The 18,134-nt window shown below is 33.2% G+C and overlaps 1 protein-coding gene across 4 annotated transcripts in view; it reads right to left on the minus strand.

Annotated features, from left to right (window-relative positions):
• LOC129230504 (far upstream element-binding protein 1-like) overlaps nucleotides 1-18,134 on the minus strand; it is a 159,559-nt gene that overhangs the window by 58,884 nt on the left and 82,541 nt on the right. For all 4 annotated transcript variants that reach the window (XM_054864909.1, XM_054864930.1, XM_054864922.1 and 1 more), the window contains exons 14-15: nucleotides 14,703-14,767; nucleotides 3,399-3,496 (exon numbers count right to left, since the gene is read on the minus strand). In XM_054864909.1, the coding sequence (XP_054720884.1) occupies nucleotides 3,399-3,496; nucleotides 14,703-14,767 (163 nt within the window). The remainder of the gene's footprint in view (nucleotides 1-3,398; nucleotides 3,497-14,702; nucleotides 14,768-18,134) is intronic.

Genomic DNA, 18,134 nt, shown 5'->3' on the forward strand with positions numbered 1-18,134 from the left:
TTTTTTTTCAAAAACATCGGCCAATTCCATTGGCTTTTCAATGTTTTTTAAGGCCGATGGGCTGATGTTTCCTGCACGTTAGCATCAGCCGCCGATACCGATGGCAAAATTGTTGAACCGTTGGCGCCGATTCATCAGTCGAGTCATAAAATTAAGGCCACATTTTTTTTGTAAATTCATGTTTCTACACCAGATATAAAAAAAAAACTTTCAGTAGTGAATAAATCTTTGAAATGTACTTGTTTACTTATTTGCACATTTTTAAAGGATTATAAATTCAGAAATTCTAGAACAGTGTTCAATTCCTGACGTTGAAAGTAGCAGTGGGTCGCTTGGATTAGTTTTGCTGACCGTATGTTGGGCACTACTCTTTTAAAACATTAGAATTCCTCTATTTTTGGATTCTATTGCATGACTACAGATCTTCATTTTCTAAAACCTTCAAGAAATTAAAATAAACTTTTATAAATTTAATAATAAAGTTTTTACGAGTGTTGGAAACAAACTCTGATGTAATGGAATTGCATTTTTTAAATGGGAGAAATAAAGAACGTGCAAGTTCGCTACTACAGAATATACAATATAAAAAGTGTTGAAAATAATAGTATATTCAAAATGAGTAATGTCCAAGCACTAAATACATATTGCAAAAAAAGATGAGCGGCTGCTACAGAAGAAGATACAATGAGATTTCAAAATTCAGATTCGTTTTGGGGATTTTTCAATTTTTTCCAATTTAAATAGTTTTTATGTGCAATACTGTTAAATCACTCAAGATTTCTAAAGCTCTTTCAGCTTTTTTTACTTTCTCTTTGCCCAGGACATTTTTCCATGACCTGAAATAAATTTCTATGACTTTTGAAAGAAAATTTCACTTTTCCATGTTTGAAATTGGCTTTTTTCCCCCCATGACTTTCCAGGATTTCCATGACCTATACGAACCCTGACTATAGAGTTAGGATTCCATGGTAGCTTTATAATAGATTTTTTTTTTTTTTTTTGACTAGTTGTACTAAAATTACTTTTTTCACTTAATTTATTCATAGTTAGAGATTTTTAAAAAAATAATTACTAATATTCTGTAAAGAGTCCATTTTTTAATTTTTCTTTCAAATTTTATGAAAGCTTTAGTTGTTGTGGGATTTGGTAACATAATCATTTTAGGATCCAAAAAGAACAAACAGACCCAAGATAGAGAATTGAAATGGCCAAAATCTGTTGATAATTTTAAATTAGCAATATGAAATTGCTCCTATAGGGATCCATTGGATCACGGATTCCAAAACACAAGGATATGCAAATAAGGGTGCAGAATCCTATACATTAAAAATTTACCTTGAAATATAGTAATCACATATATTTTCTTAGATTCGCGTTTTTATTTCATGTGCTCTGATTTTTTATTTAATGGCGTCGTTTCCGAGTTTCAGCGGCCATGTTTTCCCTTCTTCCTCCCGTGATGTGTTGTCTCCCGCCTTTTTCGCTCATTGGCCGTAGGCGTGGCCTAGTTTGGTGATGTCATTTTCCCGCGTTCCCATTCGCTGCGCTAAGTGACGCCGCGTATGAATATCTGCTTTTCGCGCGACCGCGTGGGTTTTTAGTTGGGATGTTTTCGGAAAATTTCGTGTCAAGTCGAGTGCTAGCGGTGACCATGTGATGCTGCTTTCTGAGGAGCTTGGACGCTAGACCTGTGAAAGGTCGTCTCACGAATTAACGATGATGGGGAGTACGAATCTTGATCCATCCGTTAAACGAATGGTGTGATGATTTAATTATCAATACAGGTGCTGATTAGCCCTGTCACATACCTAAAATGAGCTATTAGTTAGTAAATTCTGCTCAATATGATAGTCAAGAATCAAGATTAAAAATTAAAAAAATGGCGACGTCCACGTTTTTTGTTCCGACAATGATGATTGAATGTACATCTCGAAGTTTTTAAGTCCACCCCTTGTTTTTCTCTTCGTTCCGAGTTAATGATGGTGGCATCTGCATCTGGATATACCGTGCGAAACATGAGTGGTATGCGCACCCGAATCTGAAGTTAATTTCTGACGCTTGCATCGCCATTTTCGTGGGGAGATGTGGTTCCCTTTTTCATCGCCAGTGATAGTCCCCAGCTCCAGTGATGCATCACTTTATTCGTTCCGCTAAAGTATAATGTAAAGCATCCTTCCTCCGTTTTCTTTTTGGTTTGACTCCGTTTTTCGTTCCTGCAACATCGACTTACGTCATTTTTTTTCAAATGTGAAGCTGACCCATCCCTTAGGACATCTTAAATCCCTGCAATAGACTGTCTTGCAATAATCTACATTGTATTCTTTTTTAAATTCATTTCATGTAAGGTGAAAATCTGTGGTTGAATTCGCGGGAGCTCCCACGAGACCTTCATGTAAATGATGGTCGGAAATAAAAGATGTGTGAGTGCCAAATCTGTGTGAAGTTTTGTTATTCATTTACAACTGTGGGGTAAGTCAAACTTTTTCTCCTTGAGTTCCATGTAGGTACCAAACATTGTGACGTTCTGAGTTTTGTGGAAACACTTAAAATACGATCGTCCTAAATTTTTCCTCATTTTTTTTTGTTTTGTTTCAGTTGGTGGTTTGTTTTCTAACAAATTCGAAAGATTAAACCACTTTTCCACCACATACCTCTCAGCGATTCCACAGGTATTTGTCTGAGATGGTAAAACGATAAACACTTCCTCATTCAACACAAAACACACCTCAGTTTAAAAAACTTTTGCTTTTGTTTAATATTTCTTTATAAACTGAATTTAACGGAGGAACTGAATTTTGAAAATATCTTTTGGTTGATTTTTCAAAAATAGTTAAGAACACGATAACTGACTGACATCTAAGTACTTCTACACATCAGTCACTTACCATGTTTTAAATGTCCAAAAATATTTTGACAAGTCAATTATAAGCTAAAAAAGAAACCATAAAGTAAGCTAAAAAAGAAACCAACCAGAGGAAAGATTTTTTTTTGATAAGGTAAATTTTGCATGGAATGTGAAGAAATGCTGATGGTTTTCATATGTCAGTCAATTACTAGTTGAATTGCCCATTTACATCTTGCAGACTTCCACACTACTTTCAATGTTCGTCAACTTCTGCACGAGCTCAGCTGAAACATTTTTACCGAATTTGTACACGTGAAAAATGAAATTGATATAGAAAAAAAGATGTTTGGTTTTCTCATTTAGACCTCAGTACACTGTAAGCTATATTTGCATGTTTCTGTTCTTAATATGTCCTGTGACTTGGCTTTCAGAATGTAGTCAAGTACGACAGAATTATTTTGCCAGAGGTGAAAGAAATTTGTTTTATAGTTTATCCGTAGACCAGCGGGTCGCAGAGATAAATCTACTTGACAAACATTTTTTAATAACTTACTTGGATCAGCAGCAGGAGTAGCTTGTCCTTGCCATGGCTGATAAGCATTTGTCCAACCTTGAGGAGCATATTGCTGAGCCTGGTTAGGAGCTTGTGGGCTTCATGAGAAAAAAAAATTATAGGTATTAATATTTACGATTTTGTAATAAATATTTCAAGCTCAATAAACAATGAATATATTTTATTGTAGTAAAAACAACAACAACTTTTTTTATGATTTCAATTTGTTTGTTTATTTATTTATTTTATTTTCTAAAATCAACTGGTTGAGATTGCATGAGTCAGAAAATGTAATATCTATGTTTCTTATCGGGCTGTTTTTTTCTCTCTAAATTGTTCAAAGAATATATACTGAAGGCAAAAAAAAAAAAAAAAAACTAAAAATAGAAATGTATAAAACATACTTTTTAAAAAAATTAAGTTCAAAACAAAGAAAATTTGAGAATTTTTCTCTCTTAATAAATAAAATCAATTTAAATTTCTGATAATGGAAAAAAGTTGATAATTTAAACCTTTACATTTTCGAAAACTAATAAACAGAAAATACCCATAGAAAATGTAAATGGTATTCATATTACAGTTATGTAATGTTTTATGAATATGGAACAAAATCATACGTCCAGGCAAAAGTAACTTTCTGTTAATGTCTTCAAGAGAGGGGGAAAGAAAAAATTGTGAATGTTCAGTTCAAATTTTGTAATTTGAAACATGTGTCAAGAATATTCACATTAAAATAAGTGACTTTATACAGGTACATCTGGGTGAATGACCAGGGGGTAAAACTGTTTCGAGGGTGAAAAATACTGACTTTACTGACCAAAATTTATAAAATACTGACAAATACTGACCATATACTGAGTAAAATCTAAAAAATTAACGAACTTTGGAGTAATAAAAAAGAGTATCATACTTAGTGAAATAGGTACTAGTTTTGCTTATAATACGCAGCAACAAAACACAGTTAATTTGGTACAAATTTTGATTGAAAGTTTAGTTTAACTCGTATATTTATAGCATAATGAATAAAACTTTTCTGAAACTAGGAAAATAAATTAAAAGATTTTGCATCTGTTTGAAGTAAGTGATTGAAAGCAGTTTTTCATTCACTTTTTTTCTTCTTTGAAAAACTCAGTGGAAAACTTTAAGAAACATTATGAAATCAGGAAGGAAAAAATATATAAATGGTACACTTACTCCTGTTAACTTTTAGTTAAAATTAGTTTACTGTTTGTAAAATTCAGACCACATTTAGAAGATTGTTTTAATTACTGATAAGCAAATATTTTTGCAGGTACAAAAACAACTGTCCCAAAAATATAGATACAAGCACTAGTGCATTCAAAAACACCTTCTAGAGGGTTTTTTTTGATCAAAAATACCTTCTGAAAAGGGTTTTATGATCAAAGATACTTTCTGAAGGGGAGTTTTTGATAAAAAATACCTTCTGAAGGGATTTTTTTTTGATTGAAACAGCCTTTTCATATGCATAAACTACTAAATTAGTATTTGCATTAATGTTAAAAGCAATGGCTCTGGCGCCACTGGACACAAGAGTAAAATACAATTCACAGTAAAAATACGAATGGCGGGATTTATGTCACATATATGTATAATGATAATCAGTACGTTAAACACAAGTTTGGGTGATTTCTTTTAAAAACACGATGTGTTGAATTTCAGAAAACTAGAAACTAGGGTGTGTCATTAACACCTTTTTTTAATTTATGAGTTTTTCATATAATATTGGTGCCTGATGTTGTCAAAGAAATTTATCAAGAAGCGAGCGTTTTTTTTTTTTTTTTTTTTTTACCATTACTTCTCCAAAGTACCTGCCCTACATCTACTCTAAAATTGTGTTTTATAAATTCAATTTCTTAATAATCCTGGGGAAATGTTTCGGATTCCTCTCCTCCTAAAATCATCGAAGGTCATCTAAAATTGCGTCTTTTGCAACTTCAGACTCAAAAAATTACCAGACGAAAGTCACTGAACCCATTTCTTCCCCTAACACTACCCAAGATATTCAAGACTTAAATTTTGAAAAATGCCTGGCAGAAAGCCTCCAAACTCCTCCTCCTCCAAGCATCAGCAAAGATCGAGATGTAATCCTGTGCTGAGAAATAACTGGAGAAAACCAATTTAATTATAGCACAAATATACAATCTGTATATTTGTGCTATAATTATGTTGATTTTCTCCAGATATCACCAACGACCATTTAAAATCGCCCTTTTGAAATTTTTCCTCCAAAATGTTTCTGGGCAGGAAGGAGATATGAACCACATTTCTTTCCTAAAGTCATAATCAAAGATGGCCTACACTTTCGTTTTTGGACCTCCATTCGGAGAAATTATCGGTGCATGGTTCCTCAAGGGAGGGGCGAGCGGCTCTCCCTTGCTGTTTGTTTTAACATTGGATTTAAGTTGACATTGACATTATTCATATTGAACTACAGATTTGTTGAGTTAAATGCATCAGTAGGCACTTTTTCTTGCTGAAATACAGTTCGGTCTATCCAGCAAAACCCGTGTTGGAAAAAGATGGTCCTCTTATACTCGCTAATAGTCAAGAAAGCTCATTTTATTGTAACAAATTTCCAAGTAAATGGACTTTTCTTATGCTAATTCATAAGAATGCAATTTTGAATTGGAAGAGGGATGTTTACGGTTTCCATTAGTCCTGATTTATGAGGCCATGTTCCATACCTATAGAGATATTTTAATCAGTAAAGGAACGCTAACATCTAAAAATATAGCCAAATTTTACCAAAAAAAAATCAGTTTCAGAGGTGCTGCCTCCTAACACCCCTCACTTCTGATCCCCCATTTTCTTGGTGCACCACTTGTCTAATGATAAAAAAGTCAAAATTGTGGGATACCCTATTTTCTGTTTTTCTAAATAAATTCAACATATGATGCAGGGGTGTTCCTCCCTAAGATCAAGGGTGCAGCCCCTCTAAACATTGCAAAAGACCTCCCCCCCCCCCAAAAAAAAGAGAAAAATACCCCTAAAAACAAACTTTCTTAAATAGTTCAATGATGCAATCTGCGCCACGACATCCCACCCCAGGTGAGCATCCCTGCATAATGTTTTAATAATAAATTAACCTTATCTTTAGCTTTTTGTACTGTTTATTATTAGTATACACTTATGAAATTTAATATCCTACTATTAATATTTTTATTGCGAATTGTATTTTCTGTTTGTGCCTAAATTTTTGGAACAGGGTGTAAGTTCACTTATATTGCAAGAACTTTTGATGAAAGTTAAGAGTCATTTTTTTTTAAGCTGGACAAAGTGAATGGGAGCCTGATAGTTGACACCTTCGATTTTCCTGAAACTTTCAGAATATGTTGCTAGTATTGTGATAAGACAAACTGTAGCTTCTTTCTTCTCAAATTTGACTTGTTGGCAATTCAGTGGAGGTCAAAGTTTAAGGACGTGAGAAAAAAGAGCTTAATATATGATTCCTTTGCTTCAAAACCAATGAGTGTACCAAGCCAATTTTTTTTTGTGGATACTACTTGATACTAGGTACATGCTAGCCGAAATATTTTGGTCGCTCATTCATGGCTTTGAGGGCAAAGGTCAATTGAAAATGCTATTTTTTTTACTTTTTTTGCCTTGTTTGGGCCCGGATATCTGCTAAAGCCGTGAGTAACCCTCGGAAATAAGTATATACCTAACTACTCACCACAGTATAGTACTAAGAAAAACATGAAATATCATGGGTTACTCTTTGCTTTAGTAGTTAAACGGTCTCAAAGTCGATGATTTTTTAAAAATAGCCAAGTTTAGACGTCAATAACTCTGATCGCGACGCATCAACAACTTTGGGACACAGCTGTAGTTATAGTCCAAGTGGTCTATTTTAAGGTCCAGGTTAGAAACCCATGGCAACTAATAAACTTTTTTAGTTATATGGCCTCAAAGTTGAAAATTTGAGCTATAATTTCATTTTTTTTTTTTTTTTTTCAATTACTCTATGATTGGTGAGTTAGTAACTTAGAAAAACATCTGTAATTACATTCAAAGTGATATAGTTTTAGACTCAGGCCAGAAATTTTTGGGATCTAATCATCTTGCTTAACACTCCGTCGGGCGCAATATGTTGTAGAACATGATCGGGCGCATTGAGCCTGGGAAGCACACTTTGATCTACTGATCTTCTACGCATGTTCACATTTTCTTACGAAAAAATTGTCAACTACAAACACCAAAGAATAGAAATAAAAGTTTTCCATGATTTTCGAATGTAACATAAGTTTATTTGAGAAAATGAATATACATTGATTGAAGCTATTGAGGTGGCGCGGCTAACTAAAGAATTCGAGCTGTGCCTAATAGATCAGTTGCGCCCGACGGAGTGTTAATTAAACGGTCTCACAAAAATGATAATTTTAACATAAAGTGTCAAGTTTCAACTAAGCTAATGCACGAAAACAAGACTTTCAAACACATCTGTAATTGTGCTCCAAGTGATGTAGTTTTAGAATCTGCTTCATACCCATGACACTTTTAAAATTTCAAAAAAATATATTTTTAATTCGAACTTTTACTTGTTCAATATAGTTAATAGCACGTGTTGAGTTTTCTCCTTTTTCAAAATGTATTTCTGATTTTTTTAAAAGTTTCGTACTTTATTTTATAGATGGCAGCATTAAATTATATGTAAAACTTATAAAACCGGATAGTAGTGGCTGATGTAGCCATTTTAAACAAACAACACTGAACCGAAGCTTTGAAAGGCGGAGCATTCAAAACAAAATCTATCAACAACCAGCTTTTTTTTAATTTTTAGCAGAGAGAATGTTGGCCAGATATTGTGTAAAGGTAAGGTACTGCTTTTTTTTATGTTAACCAACTATTTTTTCATTTAAGTAGTTTACAAGTACTAGTGTTCAAATAGTTGTACTATTTTAATGAGACTTAACACGTGGTTTAGTAACAAACTGTATATAGTTTAACAAAATATGTTCAATTGAAAGTAAGGTAGACAAAAATTGATTCAAGTTTCAAAAAATAATCAATATAATTTTTTTCTCGTTAGTCAAATAAAATATTTTCTGAAAATTGTGGGCAAAGAATCAAGGTAGAAAATGTTTGAGACCTATTTTCGTGTTGATTTACTTTTTTTCTTTTTTAACAGAAAAAAAACCACTGTATTAGTGGACCGCTATTGTTCAGGTCTGATATTTTACTTTACCCCTAAGTTGCATATGAGAAGTACAAAAAATATGCTTAGTGCACCAAACAAGGCCATCCTAAGTTCGTGACCTCATTTATGATTGACTACTCCAACTTTTGCACATTCATTAGATAACATATTTCCATGGAAAAAATATAATTTTCAATTACGTTTTCCTACACTGTTCTAAAAAAGAAAGGCAAATTGGCTAAATTAGGAACATTGGTCTCCAACTCTGAAAAAAAAAACCTCCGAAAAGAAACCATTCTCTGTTGCCAATAGGATAGCATATTAAAACACATTTGACACGTTCAATAAACTTGTAAAAAAATCAAATTTCCTTCAGCGGAAAGGTGAAAGTACAATTGTCACATTTAAGAGACTGATAAATTGGCATTTTATGATTTTTGATCACTCAGCACAGTTCGTAGACATATGTTTAGCGTAGGCAAGACAGGATCATATCCTCCACCCCATCACCCGGTGTCCTAGTGAGGACACTGGGCTGATAAGGCTAACCATGACCTTAATGGGCAAAAATATGTTTTTCTAGGTTAAAAAATCAAAGGAAAAAGCAACGGTTCACAGCGGCATTTATGTTTTTTTAATTCTTCAACTACATAGATTGGGCTTCAAGAAAAATAAAGAACTATTTTTAAATACTTATAAACGACAGTTAACCATAACGAAACAAAATTTAAAATCACGCTGTCTTGACGTCATCTACATCAACTACATCACTTAGGGTATGATTACAACTGTTTTTCGAAGTTACTAACTCATCAGTCATAGAGTAATTGAAAAAAAAAATAAGTTGAAATTATAGATCAAATTTTCAACTTTGAGACCGTGTAACTAAAAAAGTTTATTAGTTGCCATGGGTTTCTAACCTGGACCTTAAAATAGACCACTTCGACTATAACTACAGCTGTGTCCCAAAGTTGTTGATGCGTCGCGATCAGAGTTATTGACGTCTAAACTTGGCTATTTTTAAAAAATCATCGACTTTGAGACCGTTTAACTGCTAAAGCAAAGAGTAACCCTTGATATTTCATGTTTTTCTTAGTACTATACTGTGGTGAGTAGTTAGGTATATACTTATTTTCGAGGGTTACTCACGGCTTTAGCAGATATCCGGGCCCAAACAGGGCAAAAAAAGTTTAAAAAATAGCATTTTCAATTGACCTTTGCCCTCAAAGCCATGAATGAGCGACCAAAATATTTCGGCTAGCATGTACCTAGTATCAAGTAGTATCCACATAAAAAAAATTGGCTTGCTACACCCATTGGTTTTGAAGCAAAGCAATCATATATTAAGCTCTTTTTTCTCACGTTCTTAAACTTTGACCTCTACTCAAGGGCAAACAAATCAGTTTTTTAAAAAAATAAACTTCACTTTTTCTTATCATAGTACCACTAACACATCTTGAAATTTTTACGAAAATCGAAGACATCAACTATCAAAAGTGTCCAAGCTTAAAAAAAATGACTCTTAAAGGCAACAAATTTAAATAAGAATTTAAACATGACAAATTTTTCACTTATCTTGATATTGTACACACTTAATTCTTATGTATACCTTATTGCTGGAAAAAATCTTCATCTTACCTTGTACTTTGGGCAAAAACAGGAAAATGTTTCAAATATACCCAATATCAAAGTGTGTGTGTGTGTGTGGGGGGGGGGGGGGGGCTAGGTTTTCCATAAAACTAAATGATCCCAATCCAATAAAAGAATAGCAAAGATTTTTATAAAATAGGGGAGAGTGTTGTACCTTGGGACTTTTCATATTTTATTTTTTAATGTCAATTATATAAATCAAATTTAAAATCTAAAAGTTACATTAAAATACCCCAACATACTTCTATGCAATGTATTTATTAGAATGCCCTCAGTTTGAAAATAAAATATTGCCAGCTATTTTTAAAGTAAAAAGTTCAAGCTGTCGCAAGGTACAACATCCTATTGAACTTTGGGACACATCCTGTTATACTATGAAAAAGGGATTCATGATTCGGGAAACAGCCATATACTTGAGCCAATTTTGCACCAGAAAAAAAAAATTCTTGGCAGCGAATTAAATCAGGAATGATTAATTATGAATAATAAATTATGATTTAACACTAAATGTGTTTAAAAGACTACATAAGATTCGAACATTGTTCCATGTTCCTAAACATATCTTAATTATTAAGAACCATGCATGTATTGTACCTTGGAACGTGTTCTAAGGTACAAAATGTTTGGCTGTTCCAAGGTACTATCACAACGTGACTTAAGAAAAACCAAAATAATGGTCAATCTAGATGCACTACCATTATTTTCTTGCAAAATATTTCTTCTCTTTTATGACAAAATAAAATAAATTCGGTTGATTTAATTTACAAATACAAAGACAGAAAATGAAATAAAAATGAAGAAAATATTTACTTTGGAGTCATGAAATTTTCTTTCACAAAATTGTCAATTTTACTCATTTGATGCTGATTTTTACTATGGCACCATTTAGTAGTGAAGGTTACTATTAGAGATTAATGTCAAATTTACTCATTTGATGTCAAATTGTCAATTGACATCAAAATTAATAAAAATTGTCATTAAATTGTCAAAATTGTCAATTTTACTCATTTGATGCTGATTTTTACTATGGCACCATTTAGTAGTGAAGGTTACTATTAGAGATTACAAAAATATGGCTGCTAAAAATAGATTCTTAGAAATTAACAGTGTCCCTATGTACAACACACTCCCCTAAAACAGACTACCAGGTAGACGAATTCAGGTTGCTATATTAGCATTTGATTGTTTTTTTGGCATTTAAAGTTTATCAGAAAATGAAAACAAAATTGACAGTGAATATTATCTTAAAATTAATTATTTAGTACACTGGCAAAAAAAAACCGACTTTACTGACTAAATTCTCTAAATACTGACTAATACTGACCAAATACTGACTTTAACTGACCAGTTTTATGCCCGGTGAGTGTTGCTCATCTTGATTGCTAGGGAGTGAATACATACAGTACTATATATATATTTTTTTCTTTGCCTAAAGGTGTAATATTATCATGCTCTTTGACTACAGAAAAAAGTATATACAAGGTGTGTTCCATAGGTTTTGTGACCAAATTAAAAAAAAAAAAAAATTGACAGAATTCATTTGTACAAAGACTCAATAGTAGGGTGGTCCAAGATTTCGAAGGTGAAAATTTTTTGAGTCCTACCCTCCCATTTTGTTCCAATGTATTAAAAAATAAATCAGACAAAATTTGAAAACATTTCGATAATATTTAGAGGTAGCTCAACGCAGATCATTGCTGAATAGAACGCGTACGACACACGACCATTGACCTCACTAAGATAAAATACAATTGCTATTTTTATTAACAAGAAAACAATTGCTTTATAAAATTGCTATTTTATGTAGAGACTTAACAATAGCCATCATGAAAATACTTTTGTAAATACAAGTAAATACATAAAATCTATTCCTTTAACAGTCGTGATCGAAAAAATTTTCAACTTGTTGTTGCTTATGCATGTATTCTTAATTGTTTTGGTTTTGATTTCACCACTGTTGGAATGGCAGTTTGCACTTATTTTTGAAATGCATATGTCTTTTTACTTTAAAATAACTGAGCATGGCAAATATATCAATAAGATCAAAATCAGAGGTTTATCTTCTTAGTTCAACCATAAGTGAGCCGACAGGTAGTAAACTACCTTCAATTCGTATGGCATTGGGTATGTTTCCTCATAACCATATTGAATTAAAGAAAACGTAAGAGAATCTTCAAGAAATACAATAGAAGAAATAACAAAATTTTGGCAGAAAGCTAGACTTTCCGTAAAAAAGCCTCCAAAACTGTGAAACAATGCAATGTTATTGAAAAAAAAAAAAAACCAGAAGTACAATGACAAAAAAAATAAAGAAGGTGAGCTTTGTAGGACTGGAGTCTAACTGACAAAGTTTCTGCAATGTGCTTTGACACAAAGAGTGTCAATACCGGGGAAAGCAAGGGTACCCATGTTTTACTAGAGCAAAAAACTAAAGAAAAGGTTACTATATTTTCCATGTCGATATCACATTATGGAATTAATTATTGGTGCGGTGTTAAATAAATGTTTGGGTTTTTCTTCCGAACCAGAAGTACCTCCTTTTGAACCATTAAAGGCCTACTGGAATTCATAGACAAAGACAAATACATCATAGGCATCAACAATAAGGACATTTTAGCACAAGTGACAGATGTAAAGGATGATACAATGGTATTTGCTGAAAGATTACCACATGACACACAAGAGAGAGAGATGATTATTGAGAATGTCTTGAACTATGCTTAATATTTCTCGGTAAATCTCCTCCACATGGTATCAAATTTGTAGCACCTGGAACTATGCATCATGTTAGATGGATGTCCAAAATTTTGTATTGTTTCAAAATATGGATGTTTAGCTGTCAATTTACCATCACGTCAATAGAAGAAAAGGGATTGCAAAAAATATGCATATTTGTTGTACGTGTGTATTTAAAGGCTTGGATGACTGTTTCTATGCCTCAAAATGCACCGTATAATGATTTTAATGAAATCTTTATTGAAGTATAAAAAGATTGATGAAGACATAAGCAAAACTGCAACACAGAAATTTGCCAATCACCTGCGGTATTTGTCAGAAGAGTTTGTGGCATTAGCCCTTTTTGCCAATAAAGTGCCACACTGTATTAAAAGACAGATGGTGAAGGTGATGAATGAAGTAAACGGGAAAAATAATGTGGTGAAGTGCCCTAAGATTTTGCTAAAACATTTTATGGATATGAAATTTGATGAACTTGTGACAAAGGGGTCAATTTCATTTCTTCAAATCATGTGTTTACCTGATACCTTCATTCACGTAGATCCAGAAATCTGGGAGCTTCAGGAGGATTTTAAGAAAGCAAAAAGGATTATTCAAGGAATTTCAGTGGTTAATGATAATGCTGAAAGGGGTATAGCCTTTATAAAAGAGTTTAATGGAAGAATGACACGAAATGAAGAACAATTCCAATTCTTGTTGTAAGTTGTCGCAGAACATTGACAAGCTTATCCTGAATGTAAAAAAGCAGAGTTTGTAATGTGTACTAAGGAAAGCCATATACATAACTGTTGAAATATTATTATTATGGAACTATTTTTAACTTACAAAATGCTGGCAATTTTAATTACATAAATTATTTACTTTTCCTAGCGTCAATTTTATTTCTATCTGCATTTATGGCATAAAATGGTAAAATGCGAAACTTCGAGGCTGTTGAGCTACCTCTAAATGTTAAAATTATGAGCTCAAACTTCACAATAATTATTTTTTACTCGGATGGAACCAAATGAGGGGGTAGGACCAATATAAATCACGAATTTTTTAAAAAGGGCCTTTTTTGAACCACCCTACTCAATAGTATCCCCTTGCGTCGATACACTTCTGGAGGCAGTGTTTCCATACCCGAAAGGTATCCAAGGCCTTTTCCAGAATGTCCCTTTCATAGCTTCTTCTAAACAAAGAAACAAAAAAAGTCAGCAGGTGCCAGGTCCGGCCTATAAGGAGACTGGGGAACCAATTGGGTGTGGGTCCTGACTAGGAAGTTGTTGACAACGAAGGCGCTGTGGCAGGGCAGGTTGTCATGACGATCCATTGTGCTGTGTTGCACAAACTCAAAATGGATTCACAGGAACACACGTCCCGATTCTCTGGCAACTCACAGCTTAATAGGGCCAAGCGCATTTTGTAGCTAGAACCGCTTTCCACCTAGCCAAAGTGAGAACACGCAGCACTCTACCGTTGCGTTGGGAAAAATTTGGTTGCATTACTTATGGAATGCACCTTTTATTATAGCATAAACAAATAAAAAACCAAGTAAAACTTGCTTCTATGGGTTCGATAAAGCTGCTTAATTAGTTTCTTAACCCCCATAGAGAATCAATTAGCACATAAAAAATTCTAACTTTATTAACATCTTTCACAACCTTAAAGAAATTACCTAAATTATCTTGAGAATTAATGAAATCATTTAATAATTAATAACTCTTTTCAGGATGGGAAATTAAAAACTTATTATATAAGTGAAAACATTATTTACTCACAATTGCTGCTGTTGAGGAAACTGGGGTTGAAAATTCTGGTGATTTTGAGGATTTTGGGATTGTATCTGAAAAGTAAAAAAAAAAAAATAGATTATTTGAGATATCAAAAACTATATGCACATCATGAAAAAAACCTTCAAAACCATTTCAGGTTCTTATAAGAAAGAATCCATACTTATTATAAAAGAAACTCTGTTTACATGTGAGCAAGAAAGATGAATTTTGTCTTTTACTTAACACTAGAACCGCGGAAATTTCCGTATACTTAAAATCGCGGGCAGGGGTCAATTTGACCTGAAGCTTAAAATGGGTTCTTTGATGTTTAGAAAGAGGTTCTTGTTGATCAAAAAAATATTTTTGATGAACAAGAGTAATACTAAGATTATACAATATACTAGTAAGATATAAAATTCTCTCCCATTAACTTTAATCATTTCACTTTGTAGTGTAAATTTCCTCCCAGAAGTAGTTTTTCTGCTATTACATTGTCCAGAAAAATTAGATGCGGTATCTTCATTCGAGGAAATATTTTCTTTATCTGTGGGCACATATTCATCATCGCTGAAAACAACTTCTTCATCATTATCGTTTTCGGATTCATATTCCGATAATTGTTGCGTATATTCGAGGACCTCGCCATTTGCAACAAAAGTTCCAGATTTTATTTCATCTGGATTTGAATTTGACAACTTTTTTCGCTTATGTACATATTGTCTTTCCTCCCAGAAATAGTTTTCCTGCTAGTACATTGTCCAGAAAAATTAGATACGGTATCTTCATTCGAGGAAATATCTTCATCTGGGAGCACATATTCACCATCGCTGAAAACAATTTCTTCATCATTATCGTTTTTGGATTCATTTTCCGATAATTGTTGCATATATTTGAGGGCCTCGCTAACTTATAATTTACGCCAATTTCTTCCAGCCATTTTCACATCAGATCAATTTTATCTCCGTGTAAACAAGGCGCCAAAAAATCGAACAGACTGGTACAATCAAACTATCCAAGGCAATGCGAACAACCAGTTGTAAAGTCATACAGAACCGGATGTGCGCCAGTTCACCACTTTCCCTTCTAGGCCGAAACAAAAAACATCAGAAAGAAAACATTTCTTGAATACACTAACCAGACGCATTTTTCCCACAAGGAACAATAACGTTAGGGGAGGGGGGCGTCTGCAACACTTGTTACTACTACTGCAGATGCCCCCCCCCCCTCCCACCTGCACTTCTGTTATCAATAACAATTTAGTGACCTTGAAGTATTGTTCTGCTTTCATCTGGGAAATGGAGAGAGGACTGAAAAAGCTTTTCCTATTCTAGGAAACGTTGAACTGCAACTTTAGTGCTTGTGATTATAATGGGGTCAAAATGACCCATTCCGCGGTTTTAGGTATAAGTATTAAAAACAAAAAAGTGGTAAGTATTTAAAGTATCATAGTTTCACAGATTATTATTGGTATAAAAATAGGAAAAGTCACGATTTTTTTTTCAATTTCGTTCGTAACTTTTTGAGGAAATCGGAAACAAAATTGCTTTTGGGTCAAAATGACCCCATCCGCGGTTCTAGTGTTAAACTAAATTATGTTGAAATGAAGAAAAACAAGATAAAAATTCAGACCCCAAAGTGGTTTTTTTTTGGGGTGGGGGGGAGGGGGGTAAAAAGAGGAAATAAGAAATCAAAAATTTAAAAAGTAGGAAAAAAATCACTTAATAAAGTAGGAAAAAATAGGAAGAGATAGGACTACACATACGTCAAGAGGAAACAAATTTAGCATAAATTTTATTTCTAATGTAAAATAAACTAACAGTATTTTTGATTTAAAACTGTTCCAAAAATAAATTAACAGTACTTTTGAAGTATTAAAGGGATTTATTGAAAGACCAAGTCGCAAAAACAAAATGAATGAAACAATCTGATAATCATCAGAATGAAAAATAAACTGGTAGAAATTGTTAATTACAAAAATATGAAAATAAAATCCAAACAAAGAAACAAATTTCAACAATACGGTAATAAAAATTTTAAGTGCGGCTGAATAAAATGCAATATGGCGATCACTAAAAAAAATAATAATAAAATTCCTATTTTTTGGTGCAATAAAACCATTTTAGTTAATGATTTGTTTAGTCAAAATCGAAAACATGCCTTCGAGAGCATCCATTTATCATTTGAAAATACTAACACTTTCAGCTCCTGTTGTCATAAACTATGATACAAAAAGCAAAGCAAATATTAAATTAGTTTTATTAAAAAATAATCAACAGCTGACATGCATTCTTGCATAAACAGGGGCAGATGTTTGAGTTTGAAAAAAAAAAGGGGGCGGGGGAGATTGAAAATGCAGAACTAAAATAAATTCGTTCTTAAATATGGGACATAAAATTTATAATAAAATAATTAAACGAAATAAATGACTAGATAAGTAAACTACAGCTAAAGGTATTATGTTATGTATTTTTAGCATTCAACATAAATTTTTGTTTCAGGCACGTCATTTACAGACATCAGTGGGGTCAATTTCTCCCCTCCCTGGCTTTGGAAAATTAATGCTTAAATATACAAATTTGTGTGGTTTTTGTTGTTTTCAGATAAAATTTGCATTCAGTATACATCCTTTGCTAGCCACCCAGGGGGGTCAAAATGACAGGCCAGTTCAAGCAATAAAAACGAATATTGTTTTATTAGTTTGATGATTTTTTTACCTCCTCCTTGTTCCTAAATTTTTGTCACAGAAAAAAAAAGAGAAAAATCTATGCACATAGTAAACATAACATTTTTATCAAAGACACAGATCAGTTACTAATATTTCTCTGTACATAAAAAGGGAAGTCATATAGTTTCTATCAATCCTCACCATACAACAAAAATATTCATTCGGAAATTGTTCACAAAATTGAGAGCGAAGGGGGAGCACCTGGCATCAAAGGCCTGCATATACAGTCAAACCCCTCTATAGCGAACCCGTGATATAGCGATCTCCCGGTTGTAGCGAACCTTTTAATTGGTCCGAACTGAAGCCCTATGTCATTAATACAATTCCATATGCTTATAACGATCCAGAAACATGAAAAAATCGGCTATAACGATCCTAAAATGTCTGATTTTTCAAGTTCTTCTTTGCACATGCCCCAATGAAATTCATTAGCAATTGTTCTCTCAGCAAACTCCATCTTCTACAATTCTCAACCATTTTTCTAGGAAATCTCTAGTCCAAACCACATTCCTCATTTATTGTTCCTTGCAAGAGCAGCTGCTTCTTCAGGAGGGGGGGGGGAGCCTTTTTTCAAGCTCCCTCAATTTTCTCAACTGGTTTTAGTCAGAGGACGAGATTATTGGTCACTCGTGCGTTTGCTCTGATTTTTAGTTTAATTTCCACTGCGGATAATCGTGTGAACTAGGTAGAAATCATCATGGCCAGGCGAAATA

This window comes from Uloborus diversus, chromosome 1 (assembly GCF_026930045.1).
Source record: "Uloborus diversus isolate 005 chromosome 1, Udiv.v.3.1, whole genome shotgun sequence".
In the NCBI taxonomy this organism is placed as follows: domain Eukaryota; kingdom Metazoa; phylum Arthropoda; class Arachnida; order Araneae; family Uloboridae; genus Uloborus; species Uloborus diversus.